At 41.3% G+C, this 23,804-nt stretch overlaps 3 protein-coding genes across 4 annotated transcripts; 2 read left to right on the forward strand and 1 right to left on the reverse strand.

The window, feature by feature from the left end:
• The first annotated feature begins 651 nt into the window (after positions 1–651).
• On the forward strand, positions 652–7,920 carry rundc1 (RUN domain containing 1). Its single transcript, XM_062408324.1, has 5 exons — positions 652–1,165; positions 3,138–3,296; positions 4,117–4,315; positions 4,422–4,517; positions 5,452–7,920. The coding sequence occupies exons 1-5, from the start codon at positions 773–775 to the stop codon at positions 6,312–6,314; spliced, it is 1,710 nt and encodes a 569-aa protein (XP_062264308.1). The 5' UTR covers positions 652–772; the 3' UTR covers positions 6,315–7,920.
• A 972-nt stretch (positions 7,921–8,892) lies between these two features.
• On the forward strand, positions 8,893–12,533 carry rpl27 (ribosomal protein L27). Its single transcript, XM_062407174.1, has 5 exons — positions 8,893–8,956; positions 9,476–9,558; positions 10,650–10,819; positions 12,040–12,150; positions 12,447–12,533. The coding sequence occupies exons 2-5, from the start codon at positions 9,478–9,480 to the stop codon at positions 12,493–12,495; spliced, it is 411 nt and encodes a 136-aa protein (XP_062263158.1). The 5' UTR covers positions 8,893–8,956; positions 9,476–9,477; the 3' UTR covers positions 12,496–12,533.
• A 481-nt stretch (positions 12,534–13,014) lies between these two features.
• Positions 13,015–23,627, reverse strand: grna (granulin a). Of its 2 annotated transcripts, none has more exons than XM_062407169.1 (16): positions 23,500–23,627; positions 22,828–22,968; positions 21,238–21,375; positions 21,008–21,136; positions 20,550–20,631; positions 20,189–20,295; positions 19,850–20,003; positions 19,633–19,755; positions 18,790–18,887; positions 18,448–18,684; positions 18,082–18,318; positions 17,183–17,419; positions 16,229–16,618; positions 15,099–15,344; positions 14,405–14,662; positions 13,015–13,573 (listed from the first exon to the last, which is right to left on the reverse strand). In XM_062407169.1, exons 2-16 carry the CDS (start codon positions 22,966–22,968, stop codon positions 13,430–13,432), a joined length of 2,721 nt encoding a protein of 906 aa, XP_062263153.1. In that variant the 5' UTR covers positions 23,500–23,627; the 3' UTR covers positions 13,015–13,429. The 2 variants fall into 2 exon arrangements, with proteins under 2 accessions (XP_062263153.1, XP_062263152.1); XM_062407168.1 differs by having other exon boundaries at positions 19,633–19,758.
• Between the last annotated feature and the right edge of the window lie 177 nt (positions 23,628–23,804).

A 23,804-nucleotide genomic window follows, 5' to 3' on the forward strand; every position in this document is an offset into this window, starting at 1 on the left:
ACATTTACATATAACAAACGATTCACTACATTTATCTAAAGACGTCAGTGTTGCAAATGGCTCCAGCCATGGGAACGGTTGCAAACAACATGTTACAGATTCAAATGTATCTGGTATGCTGTGTCTGCCATATAAAACAGGGACTGTAAAATCCCACTTCATAGGCTGATATTGAACTGCTATTGTGTTTTTACGCTACAGAGCTCGGTACATGAAAAAGTCACAACTGCCGGGTATTTCATTCAAAATAAGAGTCTTAACAATCCTGTAATTGACAGTATATAATACAGTCAGTTAACAGTTTACAAACATTGAGGAAACCCGTTAAACAAATAATAAAATATAGTAAAGGACAAATCCAAATATTATGAATAGTAAAAGGTCATTAACATCACTATACTTTAACTGTTGGACAGTTTTCAAACAAATTAAAGTATATAACTACATAGGTTTAATGATCCAAAACAAGGATGTCAATATGTTCAAGCAGCAGAAGAAGAGAAAAAAAACATTATTTAAAAAAACGAAAGAATTAAACATTAATCAAGTTTTTACTTATTTTGAACTGCGCTACAATGTTATTGGAATCCTTTTATTTTGGAGATGAAGGTGCTTGACTTCCGGTGTTTTGACGTATGACTCATCGTTCCCAAGATGGCGTCACACCTGTTTACCCGACGCTGATGCTCCGTGTTCTCTGCGCAGCTCACGACAAGTAAAACCTCTTGTTTATAAAGTCTCGACGGAGTGAAACAGCGGGGGAGAAGCCGCCATGTCCACAGAGGAGCTGTCGGCCTCGGACAGCGAGGCCATGTTCGCCGGCGCAGGGGAGCGATGGGCACCGGTCGGCGCCGTGGCCAGTCCCGAGGATGAGAGCGGGAGCGGCTGCGCTGATCAGCTGAAGCAGAGAGGCTCGTCCACGGCCACGGAAGAGGAGATGGCTACCCAGCTGAGGAGGCTGGAGGGGGAGCAGGACCAGCTGAACTCCTCTCTGCTCGCCCTCACCTCCCACTTCGCACAGGTCCAGTTCCGACTGAAGCAGATCGTGCACGCGCAGAGCGACGAGAAGGAGCGGATGCTGGCCGAGCTGGAGGAGTTCGCGTTCAGGGGCTGCCCGCATGTGGTGGGCTGCAGAGCGCAGGAAGCCCAGCAGCTGGAGAACTCGGTGAGGCAACTGGCACTGAAACACAACAGCCACTGTCGACTCACACACTGAGGGAAAGAACACATCATCACATTATGATCCAATAAGTAATCATCCTTATGTCACCATGGGCGGAATATGAGAAAAGGGACCCATGGGTACTGAGAGGTAAAAGCCCCCACAGTCCCTGTATAGGATCCATACACTGACAGAGACAAGACATGTTTGTTTAGTTTTGGTCTTTGATTGTTTTGCATTGTTTGTCTTAACACTGAACTCTTGGCCTTTACAACTACAAATATTAACATCACTTCACTGTAGTAGTCCAGGGGCCCCTGACCTCTCGGGGCCCCACACCTGTGCCTGGAAGAAGTTTCATCAGTAGTCTATCAGTGCTTTTTACATATCTAAGTATAGATTTAGGACCGCAGTTTGTTGTTAGCAGGTGACAGTGTGATTAATCTACTATTAAACTGACAGATCAAAAATCGAGTGTGGTCATTGATAGTTATCTATAGGTAAAATGTTGAATGTTATCTGGGTCCATTGTATGAATTATGAGCATTAGCTGCTGTTCTTTGATAGAAAACTGCAGAACGTTGGGTTTCAGACAGTTGGGTGGTTTTCAGAAGATGTTTTTTTTTTTGTGTGTGACATTTAGGATTTGTGGAATTCCTATCATCGGAATTCCTCCAGTATTGACGCAGGGCTCCTCAGCAGTCAGCTGTCAGTTGTGTAGATCCTCACGGAGAAATTGAACATGCACAAGTCTGCACACTGTCCCGTAGATGTCCACGATGTCCTTACTCACATACACAGATCTGGATACTCAGTATGAAAAAAGGGTCACACACATGCACGATCTGCTCACATACATCGAACTGATTCACTGTGACGTTTGTGAACAAAGCTGATTCAAGCGTGCCGCCTGTTGCGTCACACTCGAGGCAGCTGCGCCCACTGCTTTGTTCCCAGGGATCTATAATCTCCTGTGGAAAACGTTGCTCTCTGCCACAAGTGTGTGACTCACAGGGCTGCAGGGTGAATGAAAATGACTCTGGCAGATAGCTCTCTGTTTAATAAAGGCCCGTGTGTACACAGCAGTGTTCAAGCAACCTGCCTTGCTCCGGATATTGTTTGCTCTCAGCCTCTCTATGTTTAGTCCCAACTGAAGCAAAGGCTCGCCCTCGAGTAGTCTTAGTCGTTAACAATTGACATGATATAATTTCTCACCACATATCCAACCTCAAGTTTTTATTTATTTCTCCCTTGTTGTCACATGCTTCACCTTCAGAGGGATCTGGTGAGTATGGGTTTCAGAAGTAGGTTTTTCTGTTTATGTTGTGACACCTGTGCTTAAAACTGCAGCAGGCTTCATGATCCCCTCCCACCTCTTCCTCTCAGTGTGCAACTTGTAATTCACACTTAAATGCATCTCACTACTAGAGTGTCACTCAGTATAGTTCATACCTTTGACAATGCCCAACAGTCTCCATATGAAACCACCTTTAAATTTACTAGATCCAGATTTTATATTTGGATCTGCACCAAATTGCACACTCATAAACATCAGCCCCCTAAACATCCATGAGTTATTTTTTGAGAATTCACTGAAAAGGTAGATCTTACAATGTAGCAGAAAGTGAAAAAAGAAACTTAATCTGCATCAAATAAAGTAGTACCCAGGCTCAATATACAACAGTACAAACATAAATAAACACGTTACACATTCAAAACAACTATTTGTCCCTGGAGGTCATTTCTAAATGAAGAAAACTGAGTATTAAAACCAGGTAAAATACAATTTAACTTCAAAGCTGATGTTGAGATAAATAATGAATGAATTAACATTGAATTAATGTTACAATGTTAGTATCATATTTATTGATATTCGTATCAGTAGCAAAAATCTCACATTGTCAACATCCAGTAGCAACTGTGCTGCCGTGGTCACTCTTAAATTTAACATAATTGTGTGTGGTTCCCCCGTCAGAGTGAGAGGGAGAAGAGGGGTCGCCTGGAGGCCCAGAGGGAAAAACAGAAGGATCTCATCTTCCAGCTGAAGACACAGCTGGATGATCTGGAGCACTTCGCCTACCAGGAGGGCAGCTACGACTCGCTGCCGCAGTCCATCGTCATGGAGAAACAGAAGGTGGGGGCCGGGACATGGCATCGCGGTTTTCTGATCAGGCTATAATGGATTTGTTTTGTAACTCTAACAACATCCTTAATTAGATCGCAAACTAATGTCCCAGTTTTTGTGTCTGTTAGTTTCTGCAAATAATTAACCTGTTTCAGATCTGGTACAACAAGTCACAAAATACATCAGGCTCTACAGCGTTGGTGTCTTGTTTACTCTTTTTTTTGCACTATTTCTCTCTTCTTTTAAAAAAAGTGTAGACTAGCTGGAAAGGCTTTCCAATAAAGATTGTCAACTTGGAAAGACACCGAGATTCGAGAGGTTTTGTTGACAAGGGCTAACGCTGGTGTCAATGTGCTGTGATACATAAACAACTGAAATACACAGCCGAATTTATACGTCATGTCGTGCCTCGTGCATGTTCTAACCAGACTCTAACCAGAAAAAATAACGACATTTCTACTCACCACTTTTCCGATGGCGGGGTGGGTGAAATGTTTGAGTCCGCGAAACACTTTTGGTGTCTAAACAGCGTAGCAGTCAAATAGAATATCCAAAATAACTGGGGACTCAAACGTAAGAAAACCACAGATAAAAAACATAAAATTCCTCCATACTGTCATCCAAGTGTCCGTAAGACCAGACATTCCAATTTTAATCAAAACAACGTCATTTAAATCATTTTTTTTTTTTTTGCCTAAATGTACTCTGATAGCTTCCTCTGGAGCCGTGTTCACACTCACACAAGCTCTTGCCAAAGGGCACACGCTAGTTTAACAAATCAGCTTTAATCATTCAAACCTTAATCTTAAATCTGTTTTACCTTCCTCAGGTCATCATTGACGAGTTGATCAAAAAGCTGGACGTGAACCTGAACGAGGACATTGGGAACTTGTCCCCTGAGGAGCTTCGGCAGAGAGTCGACGCTGCTATTGCTCAGATAGTGAACCCAGCCCGTGTCAAAGAGCAGCTGGTAGATCAGCTCAAAACCCAGATCAGGGACCTGGAGATGTTCATCAACTTCATCCAGGGTAAAAAAACATATGTGCAGTTGGAGTATAAGCCTGTTTGTTTCCAAGATGTCTATTTTTTTATTAATTCTTGGTTAATTTGAATCTTTGCCCTTTCTTCCAAAAGATGAGGTGGGGAATCCTCTCTTGCCAGATGTTGGACTCAGCCAGCAGCCACAAGCATCAGGGACCAATGCCAGAACTCCAGGGGCAAAGAGGAAAGGTCAGTCAGTTCATATCATCATCCAAGTACATTGTAACATTGATAGTAATCAAACTAGTAGATCCTCGACAAGATGTGTTTTTACTGGCTCACACTGTAAGACTGTAAAGTTGTATTCAGACATTTGCCTTTCACACATGCACAACACAGCGGGAGGTTCTCTGCACAGACACGTTCACAACAGCATCAAATCCTCCGCATTATTCAGGCGAGAGCTGGAGCAGCCGGGTGCAGCAGGTAGAGGCAGGAAGTGACATATTAACTCCACTGTGATCATGTGATTTTCACACACAGAACCATTCGTCAGCTCTTATCACCAAAAACTCTCTCGATATCATTCATCTGTGTGTCTTGTACATGTGTGTCCCGGCTTTTTCAAAAGGAGATATTTGATTTATTTTGGTCCTTTTCATTTGTGCGTCTGTCACGTGTGAGAAGCGTCATTAACCCCCCCACTCCCTCGAAATGAATCAAGCTGGGGTTTTCCCACTGTGTTCTCACATCCAGTTTTTCCTGGATTTAAATACTAGGAGGCCAGGAGGAGAAGGTCCGCAGAGACTGCAGATCATTTCTCTCCGAAATTTGCATTTACACATGCACGTCCTCCGCAGAAAAAAACAAGAGTTCAATGTCTGAAAGAAATTTTGGTTGGACTTGCATTGTAAGTCATTTCTGAGCCACATGTCACAGTAGAAATACCATAAACGTATGCTTCCCTCAAGCATGCTCAACTAGTGAGTGCCTTGAGATATTGATGCTGTGATTCGGTACTGTACAAATTTATATTCAATTGACAGTATTTTATTTTAAAGATTTATTCACTGAAAGATCTTCATAATCACTTTATAAGAGGCAAGTTTTACCGGAGGTGTTGTTCAGAACCAGCAGACATCGATGCTGTTTGATGTAAGTATGTTCTCATGTGTCACTGCAGTGGACCCTGAACAGGCCCAGAAGATCCGAGAGACCGGCCTGCAGCTGATCCAGAAGGCCATCGCCGTGCTGCAGATCTTCGCTGCGAGCCAGTTCGGCTGTGCGACTGGACACCTTCCCCAGAGCATGTGGCCTCCGGAGTCTGTGGCACAGGACTACGGCCCCCTGCTGCAGCGTCTGGAGGCAGCTGTAGAGAAAGTGCGAGTGCTCGGCTCGAACAGCCGTCCCTCCGTGGAACACGTCGTCAACTACACCAGCAACACGGACCTGGGCCCCCGAGATGAGCTGACGACCTCTGTGAGAAAGGAGCTGGCGATTGCTCTCAAAGACTTATTGGCCCACGGCCTCTTCTTGCCCTCTCAGACCATGAGCTTGGTGCTGGCGCCCATCTCCTGCCTGCTGCCTTACAAACCAGACCCACAGACCATGCATCCATGGGACCTCTTTGTCAAATACTACCACTCCAAAAACGGGAAGGCCTTTGTTGAGACACCTGCCCGCCAGCTTTCACAGTCCTTTAGACTGCCTTTAGGGGGCGGACCAGTGACTGTGACCCCTAAACAGTCTCTGCTGTGGGCTATCCACACTGTGCTGAAGGAGCACGGACGTTACAAGAGAGGACCGGACACAGAGTTTAAAGCGCTGGTGTGCATGGCTCTGAACGAGCAGCGGCTGGTGTCGTGGCTCAACCTGCTGTGTAAGTCTGAGACTCTGATTCACCCGCACTACCAGTCCTGGAGCTACATGGCTCAGACCGGCTTCGAAGGAGCCCTGCGCATCATGGGCCGCGTCAGCCACCTCAAATTCAACCTCCCTGTGGACCTGTCCGTCCGGCAGCTGAAGAACATTAAAGATGCTTTCTGAGGAGGCAGAATATACGTCGAAGGTCTGAAATGTATAAGCGACAGTGTCAGATCTCAAGTATTACGTCAGCTAAACCACACAGTTCTTACCTGCATTCCAAAGCATGTTTTTGTGCATCATTTAAGTAACATTTTGAAGGTCATTCAAGCAGGCACCGTTTAAAATCGACAGTACATACATCGATGATTTTATATTTTGCGCTTCAACCATGAGAATCCATGATCTGCACCCTGTTTAAGGTGCCAAAATGACAAGAAGACAATGCTGCTTGTACTGTAAACCTGCCTTAGAGTGAAGATGGAGATCATCTCATCTTTAGAAAACACTTCCTGACCTTTGCAACCTGTGCTCCTCGTACAGTAGTAGGACCTTTGCCTATTCATTGAAGGGATTGTTGGATTTTTACAGTAATTATTACCGCAGCGTGGTTACAAGTTAGACGATCCATTGCAAAAATGAATGAGCAGAAACATGTCTTGATACTGTGGTTTCCACACAGTAACTACTAGCTAGTGATGTCCTGCTCCTTGTGTCTGTTCTGCTCCGTTCTTTGATCATGGACTGAATGATTTCTGTGGTGAATCACATGTAGCACACTGGCTGATCGTGAAGCTGACCGACAGCACTCAGGTCGACTTGAAATGAGAAATAACTTTCCATTGGGACGTGGAGTCAAAGAGTTGAGTAACATCGCCTTCAATTACGCAGTTATCGACCCACTGACAATGCTCTCCACTCCATTTGAAACCTCTGAGGCTGTTATCAGTTGTCGCATGCTGCGTTTCAGATGTGCGACCAACTTTTAGACCCTGTCTGAACTGCTGCTCTAATCGTTCCAGATTAACTGGCGGCGATATGTTCATTTCATGACGTAACGGTTTACATTCCGCATTTAACGTGATTGTAGGACATTAAAAGTTTCATTTTATTTCCAGTTTGTTTATCAGAGAAATTCATTTTTGTCTTCATGAGACAACTGAGTTGCACGAATCGTAACCTTAAATACTGAATGTAGAGACCACAGATGCTATTAAACTAAAGGTAGTTTAGATGTGCTGTACTTTTTCCAGCTGTTTGTGGGAATCAAACATATTTATCAACCTGTGAGTGTAGGCATGCTGATAAAAGCTCACCCCATTTGTGTTTTCTGAGATAAAAACCTGAATCCATATGGGTGCACTCTGTGACCACAGCATACCTACCTAGCATGCACCACAAATTGGATCTTTTTTATTTTATTTGAGTTGAAAATTACTGTTCTGTTCTGGGCTGTGTTCCGTACCTACTGTGCAACGCTGTAGTTCACTTCCTCGCTCTCCAAATTTAGTTGTGTTTTATGTTGTGATCAATGTATTTATTTATTTGATAGAATGTTTGAGCTCAACACTGAAGTAGATGAGAACATATCAGAACACTAAAGTTTCTGCTGTACTGTAGCTGTTGAGGCTGGGAACCTTAGAAACACTGAATGATTTCAATTATGTATTTTAATTTAATCACTGTAATGAGAAGTAATATATATCGGGAGATATGAACCATGGTCTTGATTAAGTTTTTATCTTGTTTAATGGATAAATTCACATTAAACTGCTGCAATGTTTATCAATCTTTGTCATGTCAGTTTATTTAGTATAACAATGTATTTTATTCTTTCAAAATTAAATCTGTATTGGGTTTTCACTCATGAATACATACAAAAGACAATAAGGAAGAAACAAAAATAAACTAACAAACACCATTATTGACATCAACGTCCTGGGGTGCGATCCTTCTTTTAAATAAATAACACTGTCTGTATACGTATTTGTTCTTTCTTAAGCACACATATATATCCTTATATACAGCATACATTCTTGGGTCTACTTTACATGCTTAAACATAGGCTTATCCTTAGGCACCTTTTTTACATCAGTCTCATTAATAAGAAAGGAAAGGGCAAAACACGTCCATATCATGGGCATATTACTGTTATTTATACCAATGTGAGTTCGTAATCTAAAGCTAATTATCTCCATTATATATATCTATATCTATATAGATATAAATTGTTTACTATGCGAATCCGTTCATCATGGTTGGTAGGTCTGTCTCAAGACACTTTCTGGTTAGAGCTTTTTACCAGCAACTAGCTTGACAATGTAATTTAAATAAAACCCTTCAACTAATATCTCTTGAATGAAACAGGACAAACTACAAATAGTAACAATTTGGATGCTTGTTTTCTGTGCGATAATATTTATCATAGTAATATTAATGAGTATAGTATAGTCCTGGTAATTACGGTGAAAGTTGCTCTTTAGTTTTTGATTTATAAGTATTTTTCTTCTTTTTAACTTTTATCATCGGGTGACAAATTCTGCTTATTACACAATTAATTTACCTTATCTACTGAGAGCCGACTGCGTATTCTATTCTGCTATTCCCTCAGATGTAAGTATTACAAAATTATTATCATCATCATTACTATTATTATTATTATTATTGATAAAGCCTTACCTACGACAATTTAACGAAACTAAGCCAGTTGGAAATACAATTATATGAAATGTTTCCGGAAGTGACGTCTAAGTTTGGTGGGGTCAAAGTTGAGAAAAACCTAACGCACTTCCTTTCCTGGTAGCGGCGGCGGTAGAACAGCATCAGTGAGTGAAACTTCTCTTAGAACAATCTTCATCCATCGTCTATAATCCGGCCACTATGATAATTTGAATGGCACCCGAGTGATACAAAAAGTCCTGCAGATGAGACGTGCTTGACATTTCATCGTGTGTGTTACTCAGCTAAGATATATAAGAGGAATATTTATTTCGGTGCTTCGTCGCCGTCCCTCTGATTCCAACATGGCGACTTTGGTCTTCACGTGAACCGCTCTGTAAACGGGCTCATGTCCCACGTGCAGATTCCCCGTTGTTTCCCCGTTGGTCACACGTTGCTTTAACTGTGTTTAACTGAATTATAAATAAAGTTTACATCCTGCCACACAATGTATACGAGGCTAACGCTGAGCTATTGCTAACTTAGCATCAGGGCAGTGGCTATTTAGCCAAACCGCTGTAGAATAACCTCGCAGTTAAACCTCCAGTTTCTGAGCGGTGATGGTGTCTGTGAAGTGTTGATTCATCTGAAGCCTCACTGAATTTATCGTGTTGTCGTTCTCGCAGAAATGGGCAAGTTTATGAAGCCTGGGAAGGTGGTGATGGTCCTTGCTGGACGCTACGCCGGACGCAAAGCTGTCATCGTCAAGGTAAGACCATGTGTGTGCGTGGAGGATGGAAAGATAGTAAACACATGGGTCATTCTCTGCCAGGGCCCATGAGTCCCATATTAAAATTACAAAAACATTGACACACGTCTTATTGGGAAAGCCTCCTCAAGACATGATTAATCCAAGCAGGAGAGGTCCCCTGTTGCTCAAAGGCCATTATCACACTAGAAGTTTGACTTTAACATATGAAGAACACAGCAGGAGATTCTCTTGGTGAGACATTTTCACAACAGGGAAATCTGGTGTTTCGATGAGGAGTAGCCTCATCGAAACACCAGATTTTCGATGAGGCTACTCCTTATGTATGTATCCTGTACAGATACATACAGGAGGCAGGGCGCATAGTTTCTACTGTGGAAATAAACTCCTTTTACCAAAAGATCTGAAATTTCCTGTCTCACATCTGTAACTTGTTAGAAACACCATGAAAAAGACTGGTCTCTCCCTTTGGACATTTGTATTCTCACATAGTCCCTCTGGGTAATATCTGAAATTTATCTTGAATGTAAAAGCCTCATCTCTGTGTCATGCCTACCAATCTAACAATAAGTAATTTTCCGCATTGAGTATGCAATGAACCCATTTTCACCGGTATGAAGTTATTTGACCTGTGGCAGCAAAATACTTCATGTTGTCAAGCTAATGGGCTAGAGAGAAGAGCCCAGCAGTATGACAAAAATTGAATGCCTATAAACATTTTCAAGCCCAGTAACATACAGTTTTTAAAGGTTCAGTGTGTAGAATTTTGTGGCGATGTTGCATGATGCAGCTGAAAACCACTCACCTCAACCAACCCCTTCCAAACGTGAAAGGGAACCAACGATATCCTTCAGTTGTCATAAAAACTCTCAAGAGGTGTTTAGTTTGTCCAGTCTGGGCTACTGTAGAAAGGACCTGCTCCAGATGTAAATAAATAGTATCTACATATCTAATTCAAGTTTAAAGAAAACAACTATTTGTACAATTTAGTTAAAACACACCAATGACAACATGTAGGATTATTTCATCTTCAATGTGTGTGGACATCATCTGCAGTTCCTCAAACTCATTCTGGTAACGTCTCTTTTCAGAACATTGACGATGGCACCACCGACCGTCCTTACAGCCACGCTCTGGTCGCAGGCATCGACCGCTATCCCCGTAAGGTTACAACAACCATGGGCAAGAAGAAGATCGCCAAGAGGTCAAAGATCAAGGCCTTCGTCAAGGTGTTCAACTACAACCACCTCATGCCAACCAGGTAAGTGTCTGAAGAAAATACTCATCACTTGTGGTGAATAGTCTTAGAATATAAATTTTATTAGAAAGTGTGGTGGTTTAAAGAGCATTGCAAAGTTAGTCTTTTATAATGTGAATTGCCGTGGCTGGTGGACACTGCTTGAATCAAATTGGTTTTCACTGAGTTTAAATGGCTGAGCTGGTGGTACTCAGTATTTTTGTTGTCAACAAGATCCTGCAAAGTCAACCACATGCTGATGGACAAATTTGTTATGTTTTTATCTTTTTTCATGTTTACCTGCTTTGCGCAGGTCTGCAATGAAAAGAGACAATAGTGTGCATTAGATGCACTCTTTAACAGACTGTGAATACTGGCTTAATTTGAGTTACTTTATCTATTCTTTCCTAGTGTGAACAATCAACATAACTAGTATGTTTCGGAGACATGTCATATCAGCAGTTTTCCCAGATACACAAGTCAGTTAATATATCTTGGACGTCCTGTAATCATCAGCTTCACTTTCTTTTTCTGATAGATGATTGGCTGTTGGATAGCTTGAGTAAATAAGAAATTTGACGTTGATTTTAAACTCCATTGCTGCTGAAAACTAAAGTAGTCTAGATGGTATAACATGTTCAGTTTTCATACAGCCCACAAGAAACTAGTACATTAATATTAATTTTATATTCTGAGTCCAACCATGACTTCTAAAATATTAGATTTCACTATTTAATGACTGAAAAAAGTTCCCTTGTCAGTGGCAACCTGCGGGTTGGTCAAGGGAGCCCGGTCACTGTACCAGCTAGATTTCCCCTTATAGGAAAGACTGGCACTTCTGTGCACACAACACAATGTAGAATTGTGTTTGGACATTTTAGATGCTTTAAAAGGAAAGTATCTGAAATTCTTTGGACACTGGACAAATTAACTCCAGTGATTATTGACTTTATTACACTTCCTCGTTTGGTGCTCTATTTCTATTAAAATCTGCTGCTGGTACAGACTGATCAGACTGAACACACATGCTATGACTAACAGGTTAATTGGCTTGTGTTAGCAGCTGGTCACATTAAAATAATAACCTGGGCAAACAAATGAAATACAGCTTGTTATAAGTTGCTGCTCTGGCCTCAAAGCACTTTGAGTTTCCACAGTGGATGTGAGCATGGATCGTCGAGCTCTATGTGGCCTTGCTGGATGCAAACAACTTGTCGTCATCTTTCATTTTCTTTCTTTGTCAGATACTCCGTGGATATTCCTCTTGACAAAACCGTCGTCAACAAGGATGTCTTCAGGGATCCTGGTCTCAAGCGCAAAGCCAGGCGCGAGGCCAAGATCAAGTTTGAGGAGAGGTGAGTCTGACAATGATTATTTTTAATCTTGGAATCTGTGTTCAAATGAAACTAATGGAGACTTAAATATAGAATATGCAGCAATTCTTCATTAAAATGTAGACTCGTATTTTGTTAAATTGTGTACTTGTATTATCCAAACTTAAATTTATCAATTTAAAACAGCAAACAAAATATTGTCTACTCAAAACAGGTTTAGTTTAATCTCAACCCTGATTTATTTAGGTGTGTTGTGGTTTTAGCAACCTGTTGCCCGATCTGATGCCATGAATAACATCTTTTCTTTTTTTCTCCAGGTACAAGACAGGCAAGAACAAGTGGTTCTTCCAGAAGCTCAGATTCTAAATTCACTCGGTTTCACAAATAAATGTTTAAAAAAGAAATCTGGTTGTATGTTGTTTTTTTAACACCTATCTTTTCAAAATTAGTCTTCCTTTTGTGTATTGGGACAAACCTATACCTTATTATTTCTTATGAATTGCTTAATATTTTTATGAATTGCTAAAACATGGAAACATAAGGACAAAGCAGGAGGAAGTTAAAGAAATTGTGATCCGCGATTTAGTTGCTTTTCTCTCTGAAATAGGCTTGATGTATTGATCTTCTGTTGGTGTTGTCACTGATGATGATTTTCATACAACTGGTTCAGTTTCTACATATTTGAGTTCCAATGGATTTAGAAATAATTATATGATGATTATTATAATCTGATCTGCCTCTGTCTAGAATAACACCATCTCTGTGCTACTCATTGAGCAATGATCTGCTGGAGACTTGAGACTGTTGTTTATAGAAGGTGAACCGTGGCAGTCATTTGATTCTGACTTGATCATATAACTTCAGTGGAAGAGAAGCAACTGAGGGTAATCTGAGTTTGTTTAATTTGTCAGTCATTACAGTTTCCAAGAAATTATCTGAACTGATAAATCGTGTCATGTGTAAACATGTTGGACTGAAACAGACTGTGATTCAAACTTCCTTCACAAGGTTGAATCACAAAGAAGCTTGTTATTGTAAAAGGTGCCACAGAATTATGCCCATACAGTGATTATTGAAAGAAAATTCAGTTAGAGAAAAGTTTAAATTTTTTTCTTTTTACTGATTGGTGTTTAAAGTAGTTAAACAAGGATCTTGTTTTTAAAGACTTGTCAACATTGTCAGACCTGCAACAGACACTTGCAGAAAGAATCAGCAAACTCTAACAAAACAATTAGTAATTTCACTCAAATACCCCTTCCTATTACATGCATTTAGTGCTCCCTGTTCATGATGGGATGTTTCACACAATCAGGGCTCTCTTCTTGTTGGACAGGAACATGTGCCAGTTGTTCCAGTTAAGCCTGGTGTCGTGGTTGCAGACGCCGGCTTCACTGCACGTGTAGCTGCTGGGACAGCAGTGGGTCATGTCGCTGCAGCACACCCCCTGTGGGGAGGATGGGGAGAAAGATATGGTCAGCTAAGTGTGGAAGAAACAATGAACCTTTAGTTTACAAAACAAAAAATGACTTTTACAGAGCGACTTTTACATAAAGGTCAAATGTACGCTTCAGAGTGTATTAAGAATTGGTGCAGTCATTTATGCCTAGTCAACTAATAACAGCAAATATATCAACGCCAACAATCCCCTTACAGTCAATCAAGCTTTATAGTCTCCTTAATGGGCCTGATTTAACTGATCTAGATTCATGAATTATTTCCTGGTGGGAAACATATAATGACTTCTTTCTTATCCAATATTACATTCTTTCAAGGTTCAAGCAAATCTGCTCAGTAATTTCTGTGAAAAACTGCTGACAAACAAATGGAGAAACTATTTGTCAGACAGATGTGCTGGAGGAAAAAGTATATTAACCACAGTAAGCAACAGAGTAGAAGTAAAACGAAGTAGAATTGGTAAAAACCAAAGTGCCAGTACCTCGTAGTTAAGCACAGTATTTGTGCTTCTAAAACTTCACATCCATTTTTCTTCTTTCTCACTGTCATGCTACTACGACCAATACAATACAGATAATAGAATATTTGTTAGTACCTTAATATTAAAGGACCAGTGTGTGACCTTTCGGTGAAAGGGATCTATTATATTGAATGTGATACAACACAAGCTCTACATTGAAGAAGCTGGAACCATCAAACATTTGCAACTTCTGCTTCCAAAAGGTCTCAAATCATTTCCTCAATATTTCCCCCTTACAGTGCTGAAGTGGTATTAGCTCTGTTTGATGGTGAACCAGTAACTTTTTACTGTAAATCATACATTAGGAAATGGACAGCAGCCCCATGCCGTGCTGGACATCCTGCAGCAGGCCATTCCTTCCTTGCATGTAGTCTGATCATCACAGTGGATGTCTGTCTGCTTTACAGGACTGGGCCGGGGTCGATGCTCAGGCAGGTAGACGGGCGTCAGCGGGACGGTCTCCAGCCGCAGCATGATGAGCTTGTGACAGGACCTGGAGCCCGCGTGGCAGCTGAAGCCCTGTGGGCAGCAGTGCTCCTTATCTGAGCAGCACACAGCCTGCACACAGAGGAGGGGAGGAAGTTACCCCCCTAATTTTACATAAGAAACGTAGGACAGTCTACTGATAGAGAGATGTTATATTTTCATGTCAAAGAAGCTGCTCTTCTTCCAATAATCTCATCAATTGTTACCACCAGGTCATCAGGCGTTTTAATTAAATTCATGTCCAACATTCCACTGCAGGGTTTATTTCCTCATCTCTTAATATGTGAATTAACTATATATATAGTCTACACTTAATTGTTCAGATTTGATTGTCTTATATGGAGCTATATTGTACTTTATCTTTTATTATTGTTTCCATTTATTTTAAGTCTTTTTTCTTATTCCATTGGTCTTACCCCTGAGCTGACCTGTTGTCCTACACTTTTCATTGTACCCTGTGTGAACTTACATGTGACAAAAAAACTACACACACACACATAGTGCTCACATTTTGCAGTGGGCAGCAGCCCCACTCGCCCGTGACGAGCTGACAGCAGGTGGTGCGTTCAGGGCACAGATTCAGAGCGTCGCACTGCACAGAGCTAGAATCAGCCTGGACGCTGCTGCTGGTGGTGGTGGCTGCCAGCTTGGTGTACGATGGGATCACCAGCTCTCCTTTGACGCAGTGTGTCCCTCGCTCATCACACTTGTAGTCGGCCGGGCAACAGTGGTCCCCACCAGTGCAGCACACCGCCTGGGGGGAAGTGAGAGAGGGAGTAGTGCTACTTTCACGTCTCTGATCCTGTTTTCAACTTCCTCTTTCATCTGCAGTGAAAGAATTAGCTCAGTTGCTAAAATGGTTCTTCTAGCGAAACTGTGACCTTTCTAGGTTTACAGTCCAGCTTTGGATAATACGCTGAATAAGAACACAGTCGATCTAATAGACCTTGATACCACCGCTTCATTCTACGGTCACTACTACACAGACACAGATGGTTGTGCTCTATGCTATGTTTTAGATTTTAGTCACAATACCAGAGCTAGTGTAGCTGATATAAAACTTCATCGATCCTAATCTTGAACACGTGGAAAATATTAGTTACCCATTCATAACTACGCAAAATTTGAAATTATCAGTGATATGAAATGGTACAACGAATCCATGAACATCATTGGTTTCTCACTTTCATTAATCTTTTTGGTTTCCATTGTTGGGTTTGTTCAGAGACCATGAAGATCCATGAGAAATCAGTCAAAAAAGCCCAATCCAATAACGTTGAAGACAATGGAAACATAAATCCCGGATCCGCCCACTGATCCAGATATGCACCACATGAAATAAATTATTTCCTGACCCATACGACAATTAAACCAAGTTTTGTGGTAATCTTACCTCTTACCTCATTACCTCCTTAAAGTGAAGTCAATCTAAAGAACATTCAGCCAAACAGTTGTGACGTCTTCCACTCTTCTCTATCACTTGTCATTATGAAATAAATCACATGGCTTCTTTGATTAGACCAAATACACGTCTGCATGATGACAACCTAATCTCTTTGCCCTTAATAACGCCTCATTTCGAAGACTAGATAATAAACCATGCAAAAAGATATGATATCATGAAATCACAAGGCTGACCTCTGGCAGTGGGCAGCAGCCCCACTTGTGCGACCTGCTGGCTATGAGGCAGCAGGTCATGTGCTCAGGGCAGCTGGTTTGGTCATCGCACTTAATTCTGCTCTTCACGTCTTCATCCTCCTCCTCTTGTGCTGTCGGGATCTCGTTCTCCTCAGGTTCCTCCCCAGGTTCCTCCTCAGGTTCCTCCTCAGGTTCCTCCTCCTCTGTTAGCGTTGAGCTTGGTACCTGACTTGATGTTGAAGGGGCTGCTGTAATGGGAGCTGGGGTGGAAAATGCAGGTATCTTCTGTTTCATGGGCGTCGAGCCGGCTGTGTCATCACAGGTGAGGGTGGCAAGGTCACAGGTTGTGCCATGGGGACAACAGTGCTCGTGGTCGTCACAGCAGACCGCCTTTTGTACCAAGATGACAACAATGCAACGTTTAGTCCTAAACTTTCATCGTCCTCCTTAGGTCTCTTGTAATCTTCTATATAACAAAGAGGGGAATTAGGAAAAGCAAATTTAACTTGATAGTTTGATGTTTTGTGAGAGACACTAATTTTCCTTTCATAAAACGTATTATTAATACATTCCTACATTAGGCAACATTTCTACATAAATGTTTGCATGTCTTATATAATATGTTGTTCTTCTACACATTGGACGATGTGTCACGAAGAAGTTTTACATTTCTAACAGATGAATACAGCGAGGGAACCCACATTTAGTTAAATGGGGATTAAAAAGTGGTTTGAAATCATCAGTGGGGAAAGCTACGGCTAAGGGGCAGAGTGGATGTCCTCCAACCAGAAGGCTGGTGGTTTGAGTCCAAGCCCATCCTGGAGGGTCCTAGGGAAGATGCTGAACCCTGACTAGCCCCTCATAGATGTTCAACGCACTAATTGGAAGTCACTTTGGATAAAAGCATCAGCTAACTGACCTGTAATCAGTACTCATGTCGCTCTGTGTGCTTACCTGAGGTAGAGGACAGCACGACCAGCCACCATCTTTGGTTTTACAACATGTGGTGCCATCTTGACAAGCTACGGTGGCGTTGCATGGAACATCCCCCACCTGTGTGTTCTGCCTGGGGAGGGCCGCCACCTTCTCGAGCCACGGCACAGAGCCTGTGTCATCGTCGCAGGTCTGGGCCGCCAGGTTGCAATGCTTCCCTTTTGGGCAGCAGTGTTCCAGATCTTGGCAACAAACAGCCTGGATCAAGTGCATGGAAAGGCCTTCAATGTACTGATAGCACCTTTCACAATTAGATTTAATACATTTACTTTCTGAACTCTTTCATTAACTGAACTATTAAACAAATGCTAAAATATCATCATATTTTAGCATCCTCCTTGGGTCTCTCATAATCTTCTATATAACAAAGAGGTGAATTAGAAAAAGCAACTTTAACTTGATAGTTCGATGTTTTTTATGAGAGACACTAATTTTCCTTCTTGAGACTTATTATTAATACATTCCAACATTAGGCAACATTTCTAAATAAAAGTTTGCATATGTAGCACTTTGTTCTTCTACACATTGGAAGACGTGTCAAGAAGAAAATCATCAGAAATAAATATGTTTTACATTTCTAACAGATGAATACAGAGAGGGACCACACATTAAGTTAAATGGGGATTAAAAAGTGGTTTGAAATCATCAGTGGGGAAAGCTACGGCTAAGGGGCAGAGTGGATGTCCTCCAACCAGAAGGCTGGCTGCATGATTCCCAGCCCATCCTGGAGGGTCCTAGGGAAGATGCTGAACCCTGACTAGCCCTTCATAGATGTTCAATGCACTAATCGGAAGTCACTTTGGATAAAAGCATCAGCTAAATGACGTGTAATCAGTTCTCATGTCGCTCTGTGTGCTTACCTGAGGTAGAGGACAGCACGACCAGCCACCATCTTTGGTTTTACAACATGTGGTGCCATCTTGACAAGCTACGGTGGCGTTGCATGGAACATCCCCCACCTGTGTGTTCTGCCTGGGGAGGGCAGCCACCTTCTCGAGCCACGGCACAGAGCCTGTGTCATCGTCGCAGGTCTGGGCCGCCAGGTTGCAATGCTTCCCTTTTGGGCAGCAGTGTTCCAGATCTTGGCAACAAACAGCCTGGATCAAGTGCAAGGAAAGGCCTTAAATCACTGATAACACCTTTCACAATTAGTTTTAATACATTTACTTTCTGAACTCTTTCATTAACTGAACTATTAAAAAAATGCAAAAATGACAGAATTATACCTCTGGCAGAGGACAGCAAGCCCAGCCGCCCGTTATGTTTTTACAACATGTGGTGCCATCTTTACAACTGGTGGTGGTGTCACAAATAACATCCCCCACTGGTGCACGCTGTCTGGGGATTGCTGACATCTTCTTGATCAGGGGTATCGAGCATGTGTTGTCATCACAGGTCTGGGTGGTTAGATTACACCTTTTACCTTTTGGGCAGCAGTGTATGCGATCTTCACAGCAAACAGCCTGGGAATGATTCGATTGAAAAGAAAAGAAGAGGAAGCATCAATGCACCGGTGACATCTTTCCCATCTCAAGATTTATACTTCGATAAAGGCAGATCAGCTATACCTCTGGCAGAGGACAGCAAGTCCACTCATGGTCTTTGTCTTGACAGCATGTTGTCCCGTCCAAACAGGCTGCTGTATCATTGCACTGGACGTCGTTACCTGGAAAAATGGCAATAATCATTCTGAGAAAATAATATTTGGTCTCCTTTTTGTCTGAAATCCAAGAAAAGGCTAATAAACAACAAAAAAGTTCTCAGAGTGGTGTGAAGTTGTCAGTATTCAACAGATGATGATAATTCACTGGTAGATCGAATACACAGATGTGGCGTTTATCATGTAATTTACACACTTATCCGAAGTCTGAAACGTTTGTTGAATCTATGATGTGGTGGTTGTATGAACTCACCACAAATGTGAGAAATGTACCTATTGAATTTGATATTACATGTTAAACTTCATTCTGAACAGCTTTGCAACACATTCAGTCATACTGATGCTTTTGAAAATCATAAAAATACTTTTGCATTAGTTCACAAAATATTAAAAAGAGACCAACACTCATGCTGAACAGTCCTTGGTAATGCTACAATACTACTTACATACAAAGTGAATGCAGGAGAACCGCTTCCCCTTTACCAATTGTTTTTTGTCACAGCAGGAAATGCTGTAACTTCTGACGTCACAATAAGTCACCAACACATTCAACAGAATGCAAATATTAATAATATAATGCAAAAAAAATATCACATGTGAAAGTCTGTTGGTGAAGTTGTACCTTAATGGCTTAGTGGTAAAAACAACATAAGGATCTGGTGTCATTATGTATGTTAAGGTTTCTGTGATACTCTTCTTATAGCCGTGGTCACTGTGCTGGATCCTTTGGTGCACGATGAATAAACCTCACCTCCAACCACTTTAGTGACAGATGACACAGATGTTTCCTCCTCTGAAGGGGGAACTGTAACTGCTGTGGTGACCTTGGGGGATTTGTCTGATGCACCATCATTAGCTTCCCCGGCAGTCACTTCTTCTGAAAGTGGAAACATGCGCAGAGTTTCAGACAATGAAAAATTAGAATGAGGAAGTAAGGTTGTTCTTTTTTTTTGTCTTTATAAACTAACCTTTCTTGTTCTCCCACTCTGCTCGGATCCTGGCTGGGAGTTTGGCCCACATTGGCATCTCTTTTTTGGTGGATGAGGAAATACATTTGGAGTTGGAGATATCACAACTGCACCCTTCAGGGCAGCAGTGCTGCTTGTCCTCACAGCAAACAGCCTGTTGATACCACAGGGACAAACATTGAGTATCACCTTAGAACCACATCGGATGACAAACCATAAAGTCGTGATACCAAGACTTTAAGGCCTTGACATGCAAATCCATCATTTGACTTAATACTCATTTTTAAGCTCACGTATGCCATGCAGGAACATTAGCAATTTAAAGAGGTCACTTTGTACTTTTGGCATTGGGCAGCATCCCCATGTGCCTTCTGGGCCTTCACAGCAGGTGGTTTGATCTGGACACTCTGACACTCCCCCGTTGCACAAAACAACAGTCACAAGATCTGCAACAACACAACAAGCAATGTTTTCTTTTTCAGATCATCCAGATGCTAGAACAGAAGAGGTCCGAGAATGGAGCCCTGGGGTACACCACAACATTTGTCCATGCTCAGATATGTAAATACTAATTAACATGAAGTAGGCATCCTGCAAAGAGGGATCCCATTCACTCCAGTGAGGAGCTGAACTGAAAAGACCCAGATGCTTATCCAGTCTGTCGAGTTACATGTTATGTCATTAACTAAAAGACTCTCACCTTTTCTGACGCAGGACCTACTGTCTTCACTGCACTGGTGGCTCTCTGGACAGCAGTGTTTTCCATCAGTGCAGGGAACTCCCTGTTAGACGTCAGAAAATAAAAAACAGTTCACTAAACCACTACAATACAAACTAAATTTTGGACTCCTGGTTATCACTTTTACTCCTTGAGTCATACTTGTGTGAGGGGTTTTTCAGTGGGCTCCATCATGTGCTTGGATTCATGGTCTTGGTATCCAATTTTTGTTTTTATATCTGTTCTTTTAAATAAACGTTTCCTTTCTGGTGAGGGTTGTCTCTCGACGGACCGTGTGGAAAGTATTTTGAAGCAAATCTCTAAAGAAACATTTATTCCCACGTTTGTGTGATTATAACAGCTGTTTTCCCATTATACCTCAGTAATATTCAATGATGACATCACAACATCCTATTTTGTGTTGGACGATGTCTGATTACCTGAGCTAGGGGACAGCAGCCAAACCTCGTCAAGGCCTTCAGGCAGGAAAACTCGGAAGGGCATCGTGATTGATCGGGACAGATGTTGTCATCTTCCTCCCCCATGTACGTCTTGATCATCCTAAAGGACTGCAAGGACAGAGAGGGGAAGAAGGACAATCTTACTGCTCATGTGACTTGTTATTACAGCGGTGTTCGTTAGGGAAACAGCAGATGTGTCTTATTCTTACTTTGGAGAGTCTAGGTTGATCAGCGGAAGCTCTTTCCACCCAGGGGATGGACATAGTGGCGTTCACGCAGCTGGATGTGGCTGAATTGCAGACTGTGCCTGCAGGACAGCAATGTGTGTCATCCCCACAGCACTCAGCCTATGGGGACACCAGTAGTAGAAACACTTTGACTACCAAAGTTTTAAACCCGCTATCACACTGACTAAAATAAGCCTGAGCTTTTATCTGGCTTAAAAGTAATGAAAAACCACTGAGGATGAATAGGCCCACTGTACAGCCTTTGTACATTCTTGTTTGAGTAAGAGTACTTAAAAGTAGTTATCTCATACAGTATGTACATTTTACCATGTGATAGACAAAGGAACAACGTGTTAAACTGAAGCTACTATGACTTGGGGTTTATCTCACTGAGATGCTAATATTGAGGTACAAACGGCTTTAAAGTTAAAATGGTTTAACTCAGCAGATGGACAAGACGTCACGTAAATATATTCAAATACATGACTGTTAGATAGCTTAACCACACTAAAACGTGAATTTCACTTATATTCAAAGCTGAAATGGCAATAAGCTAGTGCTATGCTAACTTTTAGCAGGAATATTTGGACTATTTTTTCCTGCTCCTGCCTAGTTATGCCATACAAGCCAGTAGCCAGATTTATCGTTAGCCTCAGCATTATTTTTTTTAGTTTTTTTAACTTGTATTTTGTGAAGCACTTTGTAACCTTATTTGGATAAGTGCTATATAAATTAAGTTATTAGTATTATTTATATAGGATAACAAACATCCGTTCACCCACCTGACCTAACAGACAATAAATATTTGCAATACAGACAATAGGGGGATCTAAGTCAATTTAGCTCAGGGCTAGCAGTGGCTATGACCTGCTCGCTGTAACTGGGTTAGTTGCTGTTCATCTAGCTGACTGTTTGTTGCTGTCCCTATTTTCTTTGAAAGTATACATTCTTTTGGCTTTAAACCTACTTTGTATGGAAGATAAAGACCAATAAGTCAGACCGCTGTTCTTAACTGAATATAAAATAATATTCAACTTTAATTTAACTGAATTTTTGCTTTGTAAGGTAGTGTCAGCACCTACAAATCCACTTTTAAATAAAGAAGTTAATTAAATCATGATAAATACACTTGTCATTACAAATGTTTGCTAAATGTCAGAGAAGCCAATTATATATCAATATGCGTTAATCTAGGGGTAATAGTGTATAAAAAGTACTTCCAAAGCATCCACGCTGAATAAAACATGACATCTCAACTATGGATTATTTCTGGTATTTGAATAAATGTTAATGTAAATATTTCACACAATATAAGACTAGCTCCTGCTCTTGGTCCTGGAAAAAGCTGATGCTGAGTATATTATGATGTTTTCACACATTGTTAGTTTCACATCTAGAATATTGTGGGTGGTGGTTTAGTGTCAGAATACAGGGATCTTTATTGCACATTATTTCATTGTCAACTTGCTATGTAGAATTACTGAATTTAAATAAGTCATTTTAATGCAAAAGATGAATAGCTGTGTATATGTATTGTATATGTATTTGGTAGAAGTATTAAAGCTTGTCTACCTGCTCCAGTGGGCAGCATTCGTACCCATTTGTCGGGTCGTTGCAGCAGGTTTGACCTTCTGCACATCTCCCTCCATCTGGACACTCTTCAGCAGCTACCAGGGCGAGGAGAGCCCAGCAGATCACAACCCACCTCTGCATCTGCACGCACAGGGAGAAACACACAACACAAGCAGGGAGAGTGAACATGTCCATGTGGGAATCCCCCTCTCCACTCGACATCAGACATAACACATTTTTATTGTCACAAAGAGCATTATCATGGGAAAAAAATGTGCATGGCCTTAATAGCTTTTCCATGAACCTGTGACTAAAAATACAGCTATTTAGAAATTAACTAAAACGACATTGCTCAACTCTAACACTGACACTCCAACAGAGGTTGGTTCCTGATTCACAATGCTGCAATGATAGGCAAGTCAAACACAACTCAGTTTCACTTTCAGAATAACCTGTGGACATTTTTACATTTTTACATGAATATAGTTTATAACGAAATTATATTTAAAACTTTTCATAAAGCCAATACAAACGTGAATTAGTTGTTAAACTGTGCATATGAAACGCCGTCAAACGTCTTTACAGTTGGCTCACATGACCTCTTAACAAATCCTTAATCCAAATAATGACAGATTGTCAGGGACACAAGAAGACGTGTTATTCTGCTCTTACCTTTGTAAAGGACCGAAGAGTTGTCGTGAGCAGTCTGGTGTCTCACTAGTGTCTCACCCGCAGTCTGTAAATCAAAATGTCTCACCACACAGTTACACAGGTGACAGAAATGCACTGCCCTGAACACGCCCACATATACAGATACAAAGTATTGTAGGTTATTCCCATTTCCCCCTTTATTAGCACAGCTCCTCAGACAGACATGTTTTTATACAACAGCTGCAGTTCAAGACGATGAATTTAAACTCCGCTTGGAAGTTAAGGTTAAACTTACACTTTTTTATTTTATCAAATATTCATCATTA

Source organism: Platichthys flesus, chromosome 16 (assembly GCF_949316205.1).
Source record: "Platichthys flesus chromosome 16, fPlaFle2.1, whole genome shotgun sequence".
In the NCBI taxonomy this organism is placed as follows: domain Eukaryota; kingdom Metazoa; phylum Chordata; class Actinopteri; order Pleuronectiformes; family Pleuronectidae; genus Platichthys; species Platichthys flesus.

What these genes read in the sequence shown, in the direction of transcription:
- rpl27 (XM_062407174.1), top strand. Translation starts at nt 9,478, where the DNA reads ATGGGCAAGTTTATGAAGCCTGGGAAGGTGGTGATGGTCCTTGCTGGA. An exon ending in GCAAAGCTGTCATCGTCAAG is followed by an intron (nt 9,559 to 10,649) that starts GTAAGACCATGT and finishes GTCTCTTTTCAG; the next exon opens with AACATTGACGATGGCACCAC. An exon ending in AAGATCAAGTTTGAGGAGAG is followed by an intron (nt 12,151 to 12,446) that starts GTGAGTCTGACA and finishes TTTTTTCTCCAG; the next exon opens with GTACAAGACAGGCAAGAACA.
- grna (XM_062407168.1), bottom strand. Translation starts at nt 22,968, where the DNA reads ATGCAGAGGTGGGTTGTGATCTGCTGGGCTCTCCTCGCCCTGGTAGCT. An exon ending in AGAGTGGGAGAACAAGAAAG is followed by an intron (nt 19,759 to 19,849) that starts GTTAGTTTATAA and finishes TTCCACTTTCAG; the next exon opens with AAGAAGTGACTGCCGGGGAA. An exon ending in CTTGCTGTCCTCTGCCAGAG is followed by an intron (nt 18,685 to 18,789) that starts GTATAGCTGATC and finishes AATCATTCCCAG; the next exon opens with GCTGTTTGCTGTGAAGATCG.
- rundc1 (XM_062408324.1), top strand. Translation starts at nt 773, where the DNA reads ATGTCCACAGAGGAGCTGTCGGCCTCGGACAGCGAGGCCATGTTCGCC. An exon ending in CCCAGCAGCTGGAGAACTCG is followed by an intron (nt 1,166 to 3,137) that starts GTGAGGCAACTG and finishes TTCCCCCGTCAG; the next exon opens with AGTGAGAGGGAGAAGAGGGG. An exon ending in TCGTCATGGAGAAACAGAAG is followed by an intron (nt 3,297 to 4,116) that starts GTGGGGGCCGGG and finishes TACCTTCCTCAG; the next exon opens with GTCATCATTGACGAGTTGAT.